General features: G+C 38.5%; 1 protein-coding gene across 4 annotated transcripts in view; it reads right to left on the bottom strand.

Moving 5' to 3' along the window:
* The window catches only part of LOC117995097 (translational regulator orb2-like), a 54,941-nt gene extending 33,025 nt beyond the window's left edge, over positions 1-21,916 (bottom strand). The window contains exons 1-2 of one of the 4 annotated variants that reach the window (XM_034983096.2): positions 21,675-21,916; positions 5,025-5,109 (exon numbers count right to left, since the gene is read on the bottom strand). In XM_034983096.2, the coding sequence (XP_034838987.1) occupies positions 5,025-5,109; positions 21,675-21,887 (298 nt within the window). In that variant the 5' untranslated portion in view covers positions 21,888-21,916. Of the gene's footprint in view, positions 1-4,900; positions 4,950-5,024; positions 5,110-20,912; positions 20,924-21,268; positions 21,291-21,674 lie in introns of those variants that run through there. The other 3 variants (XM_069508417.1, XM_069508416.1, XM_034983099.2) reach the window with 3 other exon arrangements.

Raw genomic sequence — 21,916 nt, 5'->3', positions numbered from 1 at the left:
TCGCGGGTATCAACTAGTAAGAAATAACGATTCAGTAGCCGCATAGAGTCAGTCAGTAAGTTGACACGAGTGTAGGTAATAAGGCTATTTAACAAAACGCAAGGCCGAAGCACAAAGGCACAATACGCTTGCGTAACGCCCGCAAATGTCCAGTTACTAGATGTGTCTCATACAGTGAGCGCACTCATATTATATCTGTGAGCGTAGTTGTGCAGTCAGCAACAAAGCTAAGTATGCATCCGTCAATAGTCACTTGTACAAGCAACAAACCTAGCTTTGTTGCTGACTGTACAATATTAGTGAGCGCACTTGTCAATGTGCGTACTTAGTACTGTACTCAGTCTAGCTATACTTATAATTTAACTCTGCCATATAATACAGGGTGTTTAATTAATAGGCTACTTGACACTTTTTTTAAGTTGGTCTTAAATGGTTAATATTTGTCTTATTATATCAAAAAAATTAACACTATATTTTTTTGCGCCCTAATAACCGTAAAACTTTAATTTAAAAATATATTTTTCTTAGACAGGTGAAAACACTGGTCGGCCATGTTTGGCCGATAGATTATCTGTGCTCTGACGTCATGCATTTGTAAACAACAGCATAACCTCCCAAAGTTTAATAAACATGACTTCTATACTAGTTTACATGAAAAATATAGTAATTATCGTTATTGTATCATCCGAGAAAGTAAAAAACGCATCGATAAAGACCACAGGAAAGTTGTGGATTAGAGTGCCTAGTGAAATTAATATACGTAACACGCAAAGACTTGCTTAAAGGGATCCTATATGACTAACGACTTCAACCCAAATTTATTTTTGCAAAGATCACTTTGTTGTAAGTCTTACTTAATAACTTATTCAATTTATAAAGAGAAAACGATATTTTTTTACGTTTACTATGAGTTTTTAGAAATATATAAAAACTAGCTTATGCACGTGACTTCGCCCGCGTGGACTTCATAAATTTCAAACCTCCATTTAACCCACTCAGGGGTGGAATTTCAAAAAATCCTTTCCTAGTGGATACCTTCTCTTTACCTACAAAGAACACGCCCACCAAATTTCATGTATCTAGGACCAGCTGTTTAGGCTGTGCGTTGATATATAAGTTAGTCAGGACTCTAAATTTTATATATATGGATACTACGTTAGTCCCCGCGTGACATAGGGATGACATTTCTTTGTTTACATATTTAATGACGTCACATCATGGCTGACAGCGTTTTCTGCGTTTCAAATAAAAATAAAAACTGTATTTTTTTAAATTGGATTTATATATCCATCCTGCGTTTTTAATAATTGTTATTGATATATTTCGTTGTCTTAAGGTACGGACAGACGTGCTCAAAAAAAGCGTGCTTTTATGCTTGCTTAATGTTAGCATGCTCATGCAACTGTTCACATTTGCCAGCAATAAGCATGCTTAAATAAACTGTAGAGTTATATGTTGTATGTTGTACTGAGTACATGCTAATAAGCAAACCCTGTTCAGACGCGCTCGGAGCACGCCCCCTTCTACCCGCGCCTCAGGTAGCATGCTCGAAAATCAAACGTCGGTTGATTTATGAGCATGCTATAAATAAGCATGCTCATTACATGACACACGTGCTACTAATGAGCACTTGCTCAATAAAAGCATGCTTTCGTGCTAGTAATGAGCACGTCTGTCCGTACCTTTAAGCAAAATACTATAATAAATAATCATTTATTGGACGAAATTAGATATGAGTCAAGTAGCCTATTATGCAACATGACAAATGAGGTATATGCAGCACCTCGATTGCGGTAGAATGTTGTCTCCGTGCACGGACGCCACACGGTGAAGCATGAACTGCTTTATCAGTACCCTTATTATAAATGCGAAAGTGTGTTTGTTTGTTGGTTTATTGGTTTATTGGTTTGTCCTTCAATCACGTCGCAACGTTGCAACGGATTGACCTAATTTTTGCATGGGTATAGATAAAGACCTGCAGAGTGACATAGGCTACTTTTTATCCCGGAAAATAAAAGAGTTCCCACGGGATATTTAAAAAACCTAATTCCACGCAGACGAAGTCGCGGGCATCAGCTAGTATAAAATATTCTTGATGTTTTGAACCGCCCGCCCGCCACGTGTTGGCATAAATCATCCCTCAATTAACCATTAGAAAGCTACTTTATCCAGAATTAACATAGAGAAATGACTTATGCACCGCGGGTGAAGTCGCGGGCAAAGGCTATATATTATATCTATATACAAAAGGAAAAGCAGACTGACTGACTGACTGACTGATCTGTCAACGCACAGCTCAAACTACTGGACGGATCGAGCTGAAATTCCGCATGCAGATAGTTATTACGACGTAGACATCCACAAAGAAAGAGTTTTTGAAAATTCAACCTAAAAGGGTAGGGGTTTGAATTTTGTGTAGTCAACGCAGACAAAGTCGCGAGCATAAGCTAGTTTTTGATAAATTAGAAAACAATATTATTTTAACGCATCCAGAAAACTGCTAGATCTGTGTTTCTGGGCGTTGCGCTGGCGAGTAGCGTCAACAAATTAATATACCTACTTCTGTACCGACTGCACACAGGGAGGTTGTGATTTTCACCATTTCATTATTTTTTAGGGTTCCGTACCTATCTCCAGGGAAAAAAGGAACCCTTAGTTATAGGATCACTTCGTTCTCTGTCTGTCAAGAGTTCAAGACCTCTCAGGAATTAAAACCTATAAGGTACTTCTCAGTTCTCGTTGACCTAGATGCCTAGAATCATGGGCTATGTTTTAGGGCGTTTGTGCACTCATTCGTGCTCAGTTCGTTTTCGTGATACGTGAAAATACGATTCGAAGTGGCCGTCATACAAACCGCACTGCGCGTATGCACTCATTCGATTCGTATTTTGACGGTTCCGTCAAATCACGAATCGAATGAGACGAAGGGTCTACGAGGGTCTACGAAAATGAAAACAGAAAACGAAAAAATGTAATCACTTGTAAAAGTTTTAGTTGTTTATAATAAATATTGTTATGTAGTTTTAGTTGCCGTGATATCCTAGTGGTAAAGGCGTCCGCCTCCTACTAAGGAGGTCGGTGGTTCGATCCCGGGCATACAACTTTAACTTTTCGAAAGTATATACCTAATGTTTTGTTGTATTGTCAGAATACCCATCTGCATGCCGAATTTTAGCCCTATCCATCTAGTAGTTTGAGCTGTGCGTTAATAGATCAGTCAGTCAGTCAGCCACCTTTTCCATTTATATATTTAGACTAGCCCGCGACTTCATCCGCGTGGAATTAGGTTTTTTATAAATAACGTGGGAACTCTTTAATTTTCCGGGATAAAAAGTAGCCTATGTCACTCTCCAATCCGTTGCACCGTTGCGACGTGATTGAAGGACAAACCAACAAACAAACACACCTTCGCATTTATAATGAGGGTAGTTTACTGATAAGGGTTCTGATTGCAGTGGAATGCATGCGCTGAAATGCTGCGTGCTATAGTGAATAGAGGAATCCAAGACGAATGGGATAGGCAGAAGCAAATTCTTTCAGACGAAATTTATTATCTGAAAGATAGAGCGAAGTAGGGGAAGAGCTTTGTAACTAGCCACGGCCGAAGCCTCACACCAAACAAAAAGGGTTGGCGTCTATCGGTTAACGGCGACGAAACACTATTTCTATTACCTAATTTAAAGTTCTGTGACAAAAGTACGTCCTCTAAACTATAGTATTACAATGCTAAATACTGCACCACGGTAAATTATCATTTCCTTTTTGTAACATTTTCTAACTTCAACCTACATCGAACCTTAATTTTAGTTAAATAAAGTACAAATTCATTTACCACGCTTTAAAACTCCATATTTTTACTGCCACGCGAAAGTTAATCTTCTGTCAAAGTAATAGAGTATAAAATTCCTTGCTAAATAAGCAGTAATAGACGATTTCATGTATTTAAAGGTATACTTACATAGGCACATACTTTTTAAATTAGAATAGGGCACATTAACATCACTACTACAGAGTCAAATACCTATAAGTACTATTTTTCCGATATAAGGTAAGTTAGGTTCGATATTTCTTGCTTTTAGGTAGGTAACTAAGTATAATTTATCGATTTTACTTCTTACCCCATCATGTGAACAGGTAAGGTAAATATCGTTAATAACTTAACTGATAAATTACCTATCATAAGTATTCATAAGATTTGATCAATATTTATGGTTAGTGATTAATATCATTCAGTACCCGTAGTACAAGATTTTACGTCTCACCAAACCAAACCAAATTCGAGAGTCGAAATACTTCCGCGTTACAGTAAACTGGATCTTAAAAGCCTTGTTTTAAAGCTCAAGTTTGTCTACACTTCTACAGCCAGCGCTCCAAGCGGAAACATTGCGAAATTAAAATCAGTGGCATTGAATATTTGACTTCAATTCAAGGCTGTTTAGGTCAATTTTACTGTAACGCGGAAGTATTTCGACTCTCGAATATGATTTCGTTTGGTGAGACGTAAAATCTTGTACTACGGGTACTGGATACGTAGGTAAGTTACCTTTCGTATGATTTGATAATGTCTACTTGCATGATGGCGGTGACAAGGTGTTTTAAGATATGTCCAGGTAAATTCTGTTTAGCGTTTATATCTGATAGGTAAGTATCAACGAATGTTACCTTTCACAATCTGATGTGCCTGCTCGCTCAATGTCTATTAGGTAGTGTTCTAAGGCATAGTAAAGTTATAAATGTTAAGTTAAGGTTTATCGTTTATTAAGTGTAAACGGATGTTACCTTTCATATGACCTGATGTGCCTGCTCGCATGTTGTCTATTAGAAGGCATTTCAAGATAATATATTGTGGTAACCTCTGTTTAGTGTTTGTATTTGACAGGTAAGTATCAACGAATGTTACCTTTCATATGGTCTGATGTGTCTGCTCGCATGATGTCTGTCAGGCAGTGTTCCAACATAATATAATCTAAAAGTAAGTCCTATTGAGCGTTTATAACTGACAGGTAAGTATCAACGGATGTTACCTTTCATATGGTCTGATGTGTCTGCTCGCATGATGTCTGTCAGGTAGTGTTCTAGTGATCGCATGTTGTCTAAACCGCCTCGATCCTGAAACAAGATTTTGAAAATTAAGGTTTAAGTTTTTTTTTTGGTGACGAGTTTAGCCCTTGACTGCGTTCTCACTTGGTGGTAAGTGACGATGCAATCTAAGATGTAAGCGGGCTAACCTGGAAGGGGTCTCATCATTATCATCATCAACCCATCGCTGCGCCGCGCCGGCCCACTACTGCGGACGGGTCTTCTTTCAGAATGAGAAGGGCATTGGGCCATAGCCTACCACACTTGCCAAGTGCACCTATTCAGTAATCTTGTGGTAACGACATTAGAATAACAGCTGTCCTAACCTAACACAATATCAATTTTACATTGACCAACTAATAAATTATCGCTTAGTAATCAATGGCATGATAAAACACCTAATCTTCCCAACTTGGACTGTTGGACCAAAGCACCTATTGTTGACATTAAAAGAACCTAACATATAAATTTTTCGTTGAACCGTGCGCATTATTTATTCAAAACAGAATAAAATCATTTATTCAAAACTGTAGTAACTTCACCTATAAATTACCCATCAAGTATCGATTAAAAAATCATGCCATAATAAAACACCTAATCTTCCCAACTCCCAAAGTATTGACATTAAAAGAACCTAACACATCAATTTTACGCTGACCTGTGCGCTCTCAATGTCAATACAGAAACGGAGGTCAGAGCAAACTGGCACCCACTGACCCATATTCCCTTACGCAGTGTGACGTCACTACAGCATTGCGCTACGACGCCTCACAGAGTGAATTATGTCTTAATCCCTACGCGATAAAGTCGAAAATTAATTCGCTTTGCTACAGCGAACAGCTTAGCATAGAGCATAGACAAGTACATTGAAAAATAGACTTTACATCCACTCAAATACAGTTTAAATTAGCCTGAAGATATTTTAAGTACAGTGATGCGAAATTAAAAATAGTTTTTTTGCAAGTAGTTTTAGGGTTGAAATTTCTTTGTTATGGGAGTTTTTTGGTGCAAGCGAAAGGTCACGGGGTCACACTGCATTGCGATTTGGAATTGTTTACTCTAGATTGACCTTCCGTTTCCGGATTTCCTTGTTTTCACTCTACTTCTTCAATTTGTCAAGATGTCATAGATTAATTTAAAAAAAAAAATCTTTAATATCTTTACAAACATGTAGTTTAACAAGCTTTAGTGTAAGGCCTAAAGGCTAATTAATAAACGAAGTGCATGTTTTTTTCGTGAAAAATCTAGGTATTGTAGGAACCTACTATCTAAGTATTGTAATACCTGACATTGGCTAATTTGTGTAAAGCCAGAAGAAGAACAAAAAAAAAGTATTGTAATTGTAAGTGTCCATTTCTATGCTAATATAACAAAGCGGTAAAGTTTGTAAGTTTGTTTGTAGAGGATTATCTCTGGAACTACTGAACTGATTTTGAAAATTCTTTCACCAGTATAAAGCTACATTATTCCTGAGTGACATAGGCTACATTTTTTTAATAGAGATCCCTACGGAAATTGTAATATGCTGCCCATGTGAAGCCAGGCTGGGAGCTAGTTAGCAATACAACTGCAGTTATAGGTACTAGTCAACTACCATTGTCATTGTCAATACTTATCAATTTCTGCTAGTATTTAGTATACAAAAACCGGTCAAGTGCGAGTCGGACTCGCACATGTAGAGTTCCGTAGGTACCGTCGTACAAGAAATAACACTTTTTAATCATGTTTAATTTGCATGGCGGCCATTTTGAAAATTTTAATATTTTGTATACGAGAAATACGCCCTCTGTGAATATTTCAACTCTGTACCTATTCTATTACAGTTCACGAAAGCCTGCTGACAGACAGACGGACGGACGGACAGGCGCGTAGGCTTAGTAATAATGAGCCTCAATAGCTTAACGGGTAAAGGAGTGGACTGAAAACAGAAAGGTCGACGGTTCAAACCCCGCCCGTTGCACTATTGTCGTACTTACGTACTCCTAGCACAAGCATGACGCTTAGTTGGAGAGGAAAGGGTTTAGTAATTTAACATGGCTAATATTCTTTCTAAAAAGAAAATAAAAGAATAGCATTTTGGCACCATTGGCACCTTTCTCCTTTGGATACGGTAAAAAGGTGATTATATACCGCCGCCCATGAATAATTGCAGCACCGCAACCGCCAATGCGTTGCCGGCCTTTGTTGATCCGCCCCTTGAATAACCCCATGTTGAAAATTTATTATTCAACTTGTTAATTTGTAAAATAGTATAACCTAGTCAAAAACAGATGTTTTGTTATCAATACATTAACTGATAAGCAAGCAAATGTGTTCATTTCGTTCATTATTCCATCCATATTATTTCTTATTAATAGCGCCAATAGAACTATGTGAAAATATCATTTTTCTACTTTACGGTTCACGAGATACAACCCGCTGACAGACAGACGGACGGACGGACAGCGGAGGCTTAGCAATAGGGTCCCGTTGGACTCTTTGACTCCGGAACCCTAAAAACCGCATGGATTTTCATTTCATGCGGATGTGTCGTGGAAAAGGAACAGACAAACAGACTGACAGACATACTTTCGCATTTATAATATTAGTGATCACTAGATATGAATTACACGCAAACATGTTTACTCAACAAAAAGTCGGTCAAGTGTGAGTCGGACTCGCACACGAAGGGTTCCGTACAATAACATTTTTAAATTTTTTGTGAGTTTTTTTTGTGAGTTAACCATCACAAAAAATTAAAAAATGTTATTGCGTTGTCTGTTCCTTTTCCACTTATAGTACGCGACAGGTCGAGATGACAATGGGGGAGGGAAGGCTCCGCCACATCCGCACAGCCCCCGCTCAAACCCGGTGCGGGCGAGCGCGGGTACCGTGCGGGGGTCCCCCCGCCTCATACCCCGAATGCCATCTCAATCTGTCGCGTTCTATAACAATGCTAAGCTTTCGTGATTCTAGGTCAAACCCTTCAGTACCCTACATAGGTTTAGATTCCTTTAACGGGTCTTGACAGACACGATAGACAGACAGACGGACAAACAATGAAGTGATTCTATAGGGTTCCATTTTTTCTGGAGATACGGAACACTAAAAAACATTTAAGTAAATATTTTGAATCGATATCTGTTAATACTGATAGCGCACCTGTATATCTGTCAGTGTCTAGTCTATTTATCTGTCAGTTGTAGTTTTTGAGGTCATGCCAAAGCGTGACCTCAAAAAGTGTCACTTTTTTATTTTTTAGGGTTCCGTACGTCAAATGGTAAAACAGAACCCTTATAGGATCACTTTGTCTGTCCGTCCGCCCGTCCGTCTGTCTGTCTGTCGAGAAACCTACCGGGTACTTTCCGTTGAGTTAGAATCATGAAATTTGGCAGGTAGGTAGGTCTTATTGGTACATGATATGAGGGGAAAATCTGGAATGGAAAATGGAAAATGGAAAACCGTGAATCTAGGGTTACATCACACAAAAAAATTAAATTGTGATCATGATAATTCAAAAACTATGATGCATAAAAATAAATAAAAATCTATTTTAGATTGCACAGGTGAAGACCTTTCATATGATACCCCACTTGATATAGTTACTTCGAAACTTACTTCGAAAATTGAAAATACTAGTTTTAGTTCATGACCACATTTTTTTTTTTTTTGTGTGATGTAACCACAAATTCACGGTTTTCAGATTTTTCCCCTAATATCTGCTATAAGATCTACCTATCTGCCAAATTTCATGGTTCTAGGTCAACGGGAAGTACCCTGTAGGTTTCGTGACAGACAGACAACAAAGTGATCCTATAAGGGTTCCGTTTTTCCTTTTGATGTATGGAACCCTAAAAAGGTAAGAAACACTCACAAACAAACACACAACACTGTTAAACTCATAACCCTCTGCATTTTGCATTTATTCCGGTAAATACAACTGAAATTTTAACGCAAAAGTACCAGGTTTTCAGTTCTTATCAGGCAGTTAATTTCAAGGCCGCCGCCATGATGGAAATGTGAAAATGATCGCCCGTCTCTTTCCAAACTGTGGCGCGCGAGAGAGATGGATCACCGTGCAAAGGTGACGTATAATAGTTCGCGAGTTTATTGATTTAATATTACTTATGGTGTTTTTTTCTTATCCATGAAAGTATGTTTGTTTTTCGTTCGATTACGATCTTTATTTTTAACTAGCTGATGCCCGCGACTTCGTCCGCGTGGAATTAGGTGTTTTAAAAACCCCGTGGGAACTCTTTGATTTTCCGGGATAAAAAAAAGTAGCCTATGTCACTCTGCAGGTCTTTATCTATACCCATGCAAAAAATCACGTCAATCCGTTGCACCGTTGCGACGTGATTGAAGGACAACCCAACAAACCAAGAAACCAATAAACCAATAAACCAACAAACCAACAAACAAACACACTTTCGCATTTATAAAAAGGGTACTGACTAGCTAATACCCGCGACTTCGCCCGCGTGGAATTAGGTTTTTTAAAAATCCTGTGGGAACTCTTTTATTTTCCGGGATAAAAAGTAGCCTATGTCACTCTCCAGGTCTTTATCTATACCCATGCTAAAATCATGTCAATCCGTTGCACTTGCGACGTGATTGAAGGACAAACCAACAAACAAACACACTTTTGCATTTATAATAAGGGCACTGATAATAAGGGTACTGACTTAGCTGGTGCTCGTGACTTCGTCCGCGTGGACTACACAAATTTCAAACCCCTATTTCACCCCCTTAGGGATTGAATTTTCAAAAATTCAAAAATCCTTTCTTAGCGGATGCCTACGTCATAATAGCCTATCTGCATGCCAAATTTCAGCCCGATCCGTCCAGTAGTTTGAGCTATGCGTTGATAAATCAGTCAGTCAGTCAGTCACCTTTTCCGTTTATGTACTTATTTAGATTCAGATACAAATTAGCCCTTGACTGCAATCTCACGTGGTGGTAAGTGATGATACAGTCTAAGATAGAAGCGGGCTAACGTGAAAGGGGTATGGCAGTTTTTAGTAAATCCGAAACCCTTTGGATTCTACACGGCATCGTACCGGAACGCTAAATTGCTTGGCGGCACGGCTTTGCCGGTAGCGTGGTAACTAGCATATCATACAGTGGAAGACTACGTAAATGATAAGAAAGCTTGGATTTGACTCGCTCCAGCAATGCACGGGGCTGCAATTGCTTGTACAGTATGGTATAATAATATTGTAAATTGATCACTTGAACAGAGCAACCGCCGAGTTTCTTGCTGGGTCTTCTCGGTAGGAACAGCATTCCGAACCAGTGGTAAATTAAACTAGTTACCGATTCAAAAGCACTTGTAATAAGTCTACTTGAATAAAATATATTCTATTCTATTCTATTCTAGCCACAGCCGAAGCCTCCATCCCAGCCATGAATTCCAATAAAAAGCATGATTTGAGTTCATACTATGAGGAGGGACATAGATTACTTTTTATCCCGAAATTCAGCATGGTTCCCTTGGGAAAGGGATTAAAGTCAAAATGTGTACGTAGTTGTAATTCGTTAACGCGTAGGCCGATTTCATTAATTCTTTCTTGCGGACGAAGTCGCGGGTCTCATCTTGTCTATCTAAATATATAAAATGAAAAGCTGACTGACTGACTGACTGACTGCTCCATCAACGCCCAGCTCAAACTACTGGGCCGGATTGGGCTGAAATTTGGCATGCACATAGCTATTGTGACGTAAACATCCGCTAATAAAGGATTTCTGAAAATACAACATCGGGGGTAAAAAAGGGGGTTGAAATGTTTCGATGTTACTCAATCACGCAAAAACTACTAGACGAATTTGGCAGAAATTGGAATGGAAATAGGTTATAACTACCCTTGAGAGTGACATAGACTACTTTTTATCCCGGAAAATCAACGAGTTCCCACGGGATTTTGAAAAACGTAAATCCATGCGGACGAAGTCGCGGGCATCAGCTAGAAGCTTGCGATGGCTGGTATAGGAGCAGATAAACTGACTGTTAGCACAGGTGATAACCTACTTAGGAGAGAGAGGTGTTGTTTGGGTAGTGATTGTACAAGTACCTACCTCGTGTTGCTCTAAATTGAAACTGACGACCTCCCTGGCGCAGTGGTATGCGCTGCTGTGTTATTAGTGGGAGGTCCCGGGTTCGATTCCCGGTAGGAATTTGGAATTTTATAATTTACTAGCTGATGCCTGCAACTTCATCCGCGTGGAATTAGGTTTTAAAAATCCCGCGGGAACTCTTTGATTTTCCGCGATGAAAAGGTGCCTATGTCACTCTCCAGGGCTTTATCTATACCCATGAAAAAAAACACGTCAATTCGTTGCACCGTTGCGACGTTATTAAAGGAGAAACCAATAAACCAACAAACAAACACACTATCGCATTTATAATAAGGGTACTGATGACTTTTTGTCGGTCTCAACGACAGAGACAATGCTCTACAAATCTGCTATCTCTTTTTAAAGGTCGATGAACATTATTTATTGTAGTGCGTGGTACCTAATTTCTTATCACTGCTCTGTACTTAGTAATGTATTATCGTGATCGATGCTTGGAGATTAGATTATGGATTCTGCGACGAAGGACAGATTGCTCTTATACACCAACTAGCTGATATCCGCGACATTACGTGCGTGGATTTAGGTTTCAAAAATCATCATACTTGTTATAAAATTTATATATGGCGAAGGCAGCGCGCTGCAGCACGGATCGGGCTGAAATTTGGCATGCAGATAGCTATTATGCCGTAGACATCCGCTAAGAAAAGATTTTTGAAAATTCAACCCCTAAGGGGGTAAAATAAGGGTTTAAAAATGTTAAACAAGACGCCCAGGACAGCCACGTATTTAAAGAATTGTAGTGCCATGTGTGTAAAAGTCTATAATGCAATTCCTAAATCTGTAACTGCACTACCAGTAAACAAATGCAAAAATGCATTAAAAAAGTGGCTGTCGCAAAATGTATTTTATTCTGTTGATGAGTTTATAGAATTTAAGCACAAGAATTATAATGAATTTATATTATTGACTGATATTTATATCTTTGACACAATGTTATATTCTTATCTGATGTACTGGCTACTTCGTCAAAACATTTGTACGTCAGGGTTTCCTGACTGGATATGTAGGCAACTCTCTATTGTTAACACCTTGTCTTCCCATATTCACACAAATAAATTATTTCATTTCATTTCATTTCAAAATTTGTGTAGTCCACGCGGACGAAGTCGCGGGCATAAGCTGGTTCGTCTGTAAAATCAAAACAAACTTGAATTACCATCATAAAAAATATCGGTAAAGTACCTACTGCGATTCAATATAATTGGTCTGATAACCTATATAAGCCGTGATTTTTAGTAGGTACCTACATTAGGTACCCAATTATTATTGTTGGTTTAATGACCTCTTATCTGTTATCAGTGAAATAACAAACATTTTGATTAGAATTTATGCCACGCCACCAAAACCTACTCTTGCATTTTGTATTTTTAGAATTGGGTAGGTACCTCAAAAGGAAAATCCGACCAAGTGCGAGTCAGGCTCGCGCAACGAGTACTACAGTCGTATTTTTCCGACATTTTGCACGATAATTCAAAAACTATGATGCTTAAAAATGAATAAAAATCTGTTTTAGAATGCACAGGTGAAGACCTTTCATATGATACCCTACTTGATATAGTTATCTTACTTCGAAAATTGAAAATACTAATTATTAGTTCATGACCACAATTTGAGCCCCTTCCAATCGGAGGTCGGGGGTTCGATCCCGGGCACGCACCTCTAACTTTTCGGAGTTATGTGCGTTTTTAAGTAATTAAAATATCACTTTAACGGTGAAGGAAAACATCGTGGGGAAACCTGCCTGAGAGTTCTCCATAATGTTCTCAAAGGTGTGTGAAGTCTGCCAATCCGCACTTGGCCAGCGTGGTAGACTATGGCCAAAACCCTTCTCACTCTAAGAGGAGACCTGTGCTCTGTAGTGAGCCGGTGATGGGTTGATCATGATGATGATGATGACCACAATTTAATTTTTTTGTGTGATCTAACCCTAAATTCACGGTTTTCAGATTTTTCCCCAAATGTCAGCTATAAGATCTACCTACCTGCCAAATTTTATGATTCTAGGTCAACGGGAAGTACCCTGTAGGTTTCTTGACAGACAGACGGACAACAAAGTGATCCTATAAGGGTTCCGTTTTTCCTTTTGAGGTACGGAACCCTTAAAAATGAAATAATACGTTAGGGTATGATAATGAATAATTATTTATATCATAAAGGTTTTTTTTATTATTTATTAAAAATATTTAATTGTCACAAAATTTCATAAAAATTACAGATCGAAAATATCATCTAAACCACCGCAACGAGGCAGGGTACCCAGAACGCTGGCAGCGTTACCTCTTTGACTGGCCAGACTAATATGCTAACCGAGGTAGCTGCCAGCCGTCCCTCCTAAAGGTACCTAAGAATAAATAAATAATAAATAAACAAATATATCTTTATTTGCAAAAAAGATTTGACACATAAGACTGACCACTGGCTCCCAAAGAAGTATAAACTGTGTCATGGGAGCCAGTGCCTTCCCTGTTACATATTAACCTTTTTTAATTTACAATACAATTATTGAGTATCTAACTATTACTTAATAATAAAATCTAGGGCCCAAAACAAGGACCTCAATATAAACAAAATGAAAAAAAAGTGGAAAACACGAGGCCTACAATGGCGCGGCCAATCAGGGCGCCGCACTGCGCATCGAGCGCGCAATGTAGGTCACGTGGCTGCGGCCTGCTGCGGCTCAATGGGCTTGTCTTTGCAACATTAAAAAAGTAAAAACCTTAGGCTGTAGGGATATCTTCTTCTAAATATATAAAAGGAAAAGGTGACTGACTGACTGACTGACTGATCTATCAACGCACTGCTCAAACTACTGGACGGATCGGGCTGAAATTTGGCATGCAGGCAGATAGCTATTATGACGTAGGTATCCGCTAAGAAAGGGTTTTTGAAAATTCAACCCCTTAGGGGGTGAAATTTGTGTAGTCCACGCGGACGAAGTCGCGAGCATAAGCTAGTCAATTATAAGGTTATGGACCATTTCCTGACCTCAATGTTTATAAAAATCTAGCTTTCCGGCGAACTTCGTACCGCCTAACAGTCGATTCTTTATTTTTTTTAATACTTACAGTTTTTTTAATTTTTGAATTAGCGAAATCGGTCCAGCTGTTCTCGAGATTTGCGATCAGCAACACATTCAGCGATTCATTTTCATATATAGAGAAGACAATATAATGTCCGCAGTTTCGTCCGCTTGTATTTAAGTTTTTCAAAAATCCCGTGGGAACTCCTTGATTTCCCACGACCCCATCCGTTGCATCTATCAAGTTGCAAGCTTTCTCTGCACTAAATTAATTTAGTCAAAATGGGACGTGAAAAGCTAGTAGACAGACAGACACGATTTTGTATCACTACCCCTATTATAAATGCGAAAGTGTGTTTGTTTGTTGGTTTGTCCTTCAATCACATCGCAACAGAGCAACAGATCGACTTGATTTTTTGCACGGGTATAGTTTAAGACCTGGGAGAGTGACATAGGTTACTTTTTATGACGGAAAATCAAAGAGTTCCCACGGGATTTTTAAAACCTAAATCCACGCGTACGAAGTCGCGGGCATCAGTTAGTCTTCTAAATATATAAACGGAAAAGCTGACTGACTGACTGACTGACTGACTGATCTATCAACGCACAGCTCAAACTACTGGACGGATCGGGCTGAAATTTGGCATGCAGATAGCTATTATGACGTAGGCATCCGCTAAGAAAGGATTTTTGAAAATTCAACCCCTAAGGGGGTGAAATATGGGTATGAAATTTTTGTAGTCCACGTGGACGAAGTCATAATAGCTATCTGCATGCCAAATTTCAGCCCGATCCGCCCAGTAGTTTGAGCTGTGTGTTGATAGATCACTCAGTCAGTCAGTTAGTCGCCTTTTCTTTTTATATAGGTACATCACAGTTCTATGTTATAGAATTATTACGGCCAATTTTTTTCTATTCGATGACAAAATATCGTTTGAATACGATCCAGCGCTTATCCAGGCGCTAACCTAAAAGGGCTATGGCAGGTTACATCGGGGAATCTAGGTCACCTAGCTGGCCTAGCCTAGCCAGCTCAGTGAGGTGATTTTCTTTACATACCTACAGCTCGCTTCGAATAAATACCGAGAGTATGTGGCCAAGCGATAACCAATCGACTTGATTTTTGGGATAGAGATAGTTGAAAGGACGGAGAGTAATATTTTTATCCCGGAAAATCAAAGAGTTCCCACGGGATTTTTAAAATACATAAATCCCTCTATCATAATACACCAATCCATACTAATAATAAAATTTATTTATTTAGGAAAAATATGTACATTTTACAACAAGTTTAGGTGTAATCATAAACTTTAAATCATAAGTTTTTCCGTACACCAATGCCGTCGACAGTGAATAGGTACAAGTAACACATTAATTTATTGGTATACCTACTACTTAAAAACTAAATAACATATACTAATATTACAAATGCGAAAGTGTGTCTGTCTGTCTGTCTGCTAGCTTTTCACGGTCCAACCGTTCAACCAATTTTGATGAAAGGTACAGAGGCATCAGAAATATAATTATTATTACGGGCAACTTTTCTATTCGATGGCGAAATATCGTTTGAATACAATCCAGCGCAAACCTAAAAGGGCTATGGCAGGTTACATCGGGGAATCTAGGTCACCTAGCTGGCCTGGCCTAGCCAGCTCAATTGGGCGGTTTTCTTTGCGTACAGCTCGCTTCGAATAAAAACCGAGAGTTTGTGGTCAAGCGATAAAAAAATCGGTACAGTACGCAGTAGAAATTAATGTAGGTACATCGACTTTTAGAATGACACAAGCGTATGCTCGTCTGCGTGGACTACACAAATTTCAACCCCTATTTCACCCCCTTAGGGGTTGAATTTAAAAAAAATCCTTTCTTAGCGAATGCCTACGTCATAATAGCTATCTGCATGCCAAATTTCAGCACGATCCATCCAGTAGTTTGAGCTGTGCGTTGATAGATCAGTTAGTCAGTCAGTCGCCTTTTCCATTTATATATTTAGATTATAAACAAGTCTATAGTTGGAATATAATAATAGGACGAGAGTCGAGAGAGGCGCTTGCAGTCACTTGCTGTGAAGTGATCTGTTATCTTATCTGTTAGTTTATCTATCTTTATCTACTCTACATGCGTAATACAAATTGAGGAATTTTGTTTGGGAATAAAGTTTCAAAAATTTTTGTTGTGAAGAATATTAAACGAATAACAGATGACTCACTGACATCTATTAAAACACACTGGAACTGCGGTTGTTGACATGTTTTTGAAGCAACTTGATTTTTAGGGTTCCGTACCTCAAAAGGAAAAACGGAACCCTTACAGGATCACTATGTTGTCTCTGTCTGTCTGTCTGTCTGTCTGTCAAGAAACCTACTGGGTACTTCCCGTTGACCTAGAATTATGAAATTTGGCAGATAGGTAGATCTTATAGCTAACATTTGGGGAAAAATCTGAAAACCGTAAATTTAGGATTAAATCACACAAAAAAAATTAAATTGTGGTCATGAACTAATAATTAGTATTTTCAACTTACGAAGTGAGTGACTATATCAAGTGGGGTATCATATGAAAGGTCTTCACCTGTACATTCTAAAACAGATTTATTTTTATTTTTATGCATCATAGTTTTTGAATTATCGTGCAAAATGTTGCAAAATGCGACTGTACTACGGAAGCCTCAGTGTGCGAGTCTGACTCGCACTTGGCCGGTTATTTTTAAATAAAAATAGCGAGCAAACAAGCAGGCGGGTCACCTGATGTTAAGTGATTACCGCCGCCCATGAACATTTGCAGTACGAGAGAAACCGCCAATGCGTTGCCGGTCTTTCAGGAATTTGTTGGTCCGCCCCTTGAATAACCCCATGTTGTAATCTAGTGGGAACACCACCGGGAGTTGATTCCACAGTTTGCATGTGCGTGGAAAAAAGGATCTGGCACAATAGGTGGTTATAAAGTGCACCAGACATCCAGGTATCTGATGCCTCTGATAGTATATAGGTTCGAGTTGCAGTCCGCCATTTTTTTATTCGGAATTATGCGTCTATATAAGATAAGATAATTCAATTCTATTAATTAGACTAGCCTAACTACAAGTTTAACTTGCATTATTTTCAACTGTCTAAATTATCTCATTGTAACTGTTACGTAGATTTTAAGGATACGCGGTTATAAGTATGTATTTTTGGCTCAGTCGCTAGTGAAATTTTTTTTTTTTAAAGAATATTAGCCATGTTAAATGACTAATATTCCCCTTTCCTCTCCAACTAAGCGTCAGGCTTGTGCTAGGAGTAGGTACGACAATAGTACAACGGGCGGGGTTTGAACCGTCGACCTTTCGGTTTTCAGTCCACTCCTTTACCGGTTGAGCTATTGAGGCTCTAAAGTGCGTAGCCTGCGTTCTACATAGAGATCGTTGGTGCAGGAGTATCATCAAGTGATAATAATAGTACGTGACAGATCGGGGTTTGAGGTTGGGGGACACCCCGCTCACCCGTACGTCACACATGCAATCTGTGCGTTCGCTCCCCAATTACCAACTTTACCTGTCGCGTATTATAGGTATTTTATAGCGATTTTTTAGCAAAACAACGAATGTTTCGTTAACTCGACTCGAACACAGGAAAGTCCGCCAAACATTCTGCAGTCCACGTAACGAAAGAACAATCGATGTTTGTATGCATTCTTTGCGACTACCACACGGCATATTTATTGAAAGGTTACCAGATTGGTACCTACATTGTAAAGGTATGCTTAACGCACGTATAACAATGACAAAAATTATATAACACTAGCTTATGCTTGCAAATTGGTCCACCTGGACTACACAAATTTCAAAGCCTTACTTTACCCCCTTAGGGGTTGAATTTTCAAAAATCCGGGAAACTTTCATTCAGGAATTAAGTAAGCGGAGAGCATTGCATGAACAGTCATAATCCTTTAATATTTTATCGTTTTGTATTTTGTGTCTTTTTAACCGACTTCAAAAAAAGGAGGAGGTTCTCAATTCGTCGGAATCTTTTTTTTATTTTTATTTTTTATGTATGTTCCCCGATAACTCGAAAACGCCTAGACCGATTTTGAAAAATATTTTTTTGTTTGAAAAGTACTATATTAACTCTTGTATACATAATATATTCGGTAATAAATTAAATTATTTTTTAATTTTTAGTGTTTGTGGCTAGGTATTGAAGTCGGTTTTTATTTTTTTTGTAAAAAAAATTGTATTTATATTTAAATTTATCATTGATCATCTATTTAGTGTAAGTGAAATGCCGTTCCAATTAGATGTAAAGACTTCCAAAATCATAACCCTTCTTTTTTGCTTTGCCGTTGTCGGGTAAAAACTTTATGTTATGTCATACAACGGGGGTGGATCGATCGGTAGGTATATGTAACTAGGTCACGAAGGTCGGGCCGAACGTGGTGCTTTCGCAAGGTTAATTTTTTTTTAATTCATTATAGGCAAAGGCTTGACCAGAATCACACCTGATGGGAAGTAATGATGTGGAGTTTGCCTAGAAGGTGCTTATTCACTCTTGTTTTAAAGATGCCCGGATTATAATTGGCAGGAAACACTGATCTCGGAAGAGTATTCCAGACCCTAGCCATGCGTATAAGGAATGATGCAAAGCGTTTCGTACGCGAAGATAGAATGTTGACGACATAGGGGTGGAAACTCGCCCGGTGCCTTGCGGTAATGTGGTAGAAACGTGAGGGGGGGGGGGGACAAGATCGAACAGCTCCTGAGCACACTCTCCGAAATATATCCTGTAAATCACTTTGTTGTCTGTCTGTCGGTCTGTCAAGAAACCTACAGGGTACTTCCCGTTGACCTAGAATCATGAAATTTGGCAGGTAGGTAGATCTTATAACTGACATTTGGGGAAAAATCTGAAAACCGTGTATTTGTGGTTGCTTCACACAAAAAAAATTAATTGTGGTCATGAACTAAAAATTTGTATTTTCCATTTTGAAGTTAGAGAACTATATCAAGTGGGGTATCATATGAAAGGTCTTCACAAGTGCATTCTAAAACAGATTTTTATTTATTTTTATGTATCATAGTTTTTGAATTATCGTGCAAAATGTCGAAAAAATACGACTGTAGTACGGAACCCTCATTGCGCGAGCCTGACTCGCACTTGGCCGGTTTTTTTTAATTTAAGTATATCCGGTGTCACTCGAAATGATGTAGGATTCTAAACAATAATATCCCGTTCATCCAAATCTGCTTAGGCATTTAGAAGTTACTTTGGAATAAAGAAACTCACATATATGAACCCTAAAAACATTATCCTTCATTTTTTGGACAGTCAAAAGGAAAAATCAAAATCAAAATATATATTTTTTAATTAAAATTTACAAGTACTTTTGAATCGTCCATCCATCTACCACTGGTAATTTCCTACCGAGAAGAACCAGCAAGAAAATGTGAAGGACTGACTGAATAAGAAAGGATTTTTGGAAATCCAACCCCTAAGGGGGTAAAATAGGGGTTTGAAATTCTTGTAGTCCCCACGGACAAAGTTGCGGGCATAAGCTAGTAAGTAAATTTAAAAAAAACTCGGCTAAAGCCCCACTAGAACAAATCTTAACCAATTTTGAAAATAAAAAATTCGACTTTCAGGAATACGTCCTACATAGCTTTAAACTTTTCGAGCTGTTTCCTTAAGTTTGATAAATTATTACAGGCAGCGAGGAAAATTCGCGCAAGTGCTAAAAATTTCATAAATCGCAAAAACTTATGCCATACCTTTTTCGAACACCTTTAACCTTATATAGGTTTTTCGTGAAAACTTTTAAGACCGGCCAAGTGCGAGTCAGACTCGCGCACCGAGGGTTCTGTACTACAGTCGTATTTTTCGACATTTTGCACGATAAATCGAAAACTATTATATTGTATAAAATGAAATAAAAATCTGTATAGAATGTTCAGGTAAAGCCCTTTTATATAGCAGGTTTTTTATGTATCTACTATATTGAAAAAATATTAAGTAAAGTAAGTAGGATATTTCTTATGGTAGTATATAGGAAAAGCGCTATAATTTCAGCTAAAAATCATAAAAACTAACTATTTATCTTGAAAATTCGCATAGCTACGAAATTCATATGAGTAGAGGTAGTTTTGTTTGTTTGGCGTCGTTATAGGAAGTAAATTGTCCTCATAACTCACACAGAAAATTCACTGAAAAATGCGGAAAAAACACGAGTTTTCCTACAAACACCGTGGGAAGACGTGCAAAAGCACATGAAAATAGCATTTTTCATGTAAAATTTACCAGAAAACACGATGTTTTATTAAAATTAGGGTGAAAGCACAGTTTTCAGCACCTGATATGGTATGGTAATTCAGGCTCCCACAGTTAGGTCGAGTTAATGCGCGTATTCTTTATGTATGAAAAGTGCTATAATTCCAGCTGAAAATTATAAAATCTGACTATTTTTCTTCAAAATTCGCTTCCACGCCGTTAGAAATCATGTAAATCGTATGATAAGGGGTAGTTATGTTTGGCGTCGTAGTAAACAGTAAACAGCAAGTAGTTTTATTATTTCACACAGAAAATTCACTAAAAACGCGAACTAAACCACGAGTTTTCCTACAAACATCGTTGGAAGATGTGTAAAGGCACATGAAACTGGCATTTTTCAGATAAAACTTACCAGAAAACACGATTTTTCATTCGAATTAGGGGCACAGTTTTCAGGGTACCTGATATGGTTCTTCAGCCTTCCACAGTTAGGATTTACTGCGCCTACAGTAGGTTATTTCTTATATATTATATAGGAAAAGTGCTATAATTTCAGCTGAAAATTATAAAATCCGACTATGTTTCTTGAAAATTCGCATCCACGAAAATCATATGAGTAGAGGTAGTTTTGTTTGGCGTCGATAGTACTAATAACTCACATAGAAAATTCACTGAAATACGGAAAAAACCACGAGTTTTCTACTAACACCGTTGGAAAATGTGAAAAACCACATGAAAATGGCATTTTTCATGTAAAACTTACCAGAAAATATGGGTTTTCATTAAAATTAGGGTAAAGGCACAGTTTTCAGGTTACCTGATATGGTTCTTCAGGCTTCCTCGTGTCAGATTTACTGGGCTTTTTTTATGTAGTAATTATATGGGAAAAATGATACAATTTCACGTGAATTATGAAAACTAATTATTTTTCTTGAAAATTCGCATCCACGTCATACGAAATTATGAAATTCAGTCATGTATCATGAAAATCATATGAGTATAGCAGTTTTGTTTGGTGTCGCTATAGGAAGTATGTACTACTTTATATTATCTCACACAGAAAATCCACTGAAAAACGCTGATTTTTTCATGAAAAACATGTTTTCTCCCAAGCACCGCTCGAAGATGTGTAAAAGCACATGAAATTGACATTTCTTGGTCAGAAAATGGTGAATAACACGAGATATCCTTAGAATTAGGGTAAAAGCACATATTCAGGGCACCTGATATGGTTCTTCAGGCTTCCCCGGATAGGAGACACTGCGTCTGTAATCCGGAGGCCGTGGGGGAGCCGGCGCGCGCCTCCAGGGGGCGAAGGCCGAGGGCTGGGGCGGCTGCGGCGCGCCCCACCTGTACTGCGGAGCCCTGCGGAAGGGCGCGCGGTACTGGCGCTCATCATCGACGCTAGGTGCGCCGGGGTATTGTAACTCTCCCATCCGCGCATACGTCCGACCCGCGCGGCGGT

The sequence above is a fragment of the Maniola hyperantus genome, chromosome 28 (genome assembly GCF_902806685.2).
Source record: "Maniola hyperantus chromosome 28, iAphHyp1.2, whole genome shotgun sequence".
NCBI classification, from domain to species: domain Eukaryota; kingdom Metazoa; phylum Arthropoda; class Insecta; order Lepidoptera; family Nymphalidae; genus Maniola; species Maniola hyperantus.
This window is presented reverse-complemented; position numbering and strand designations above follow the sequence as displayed.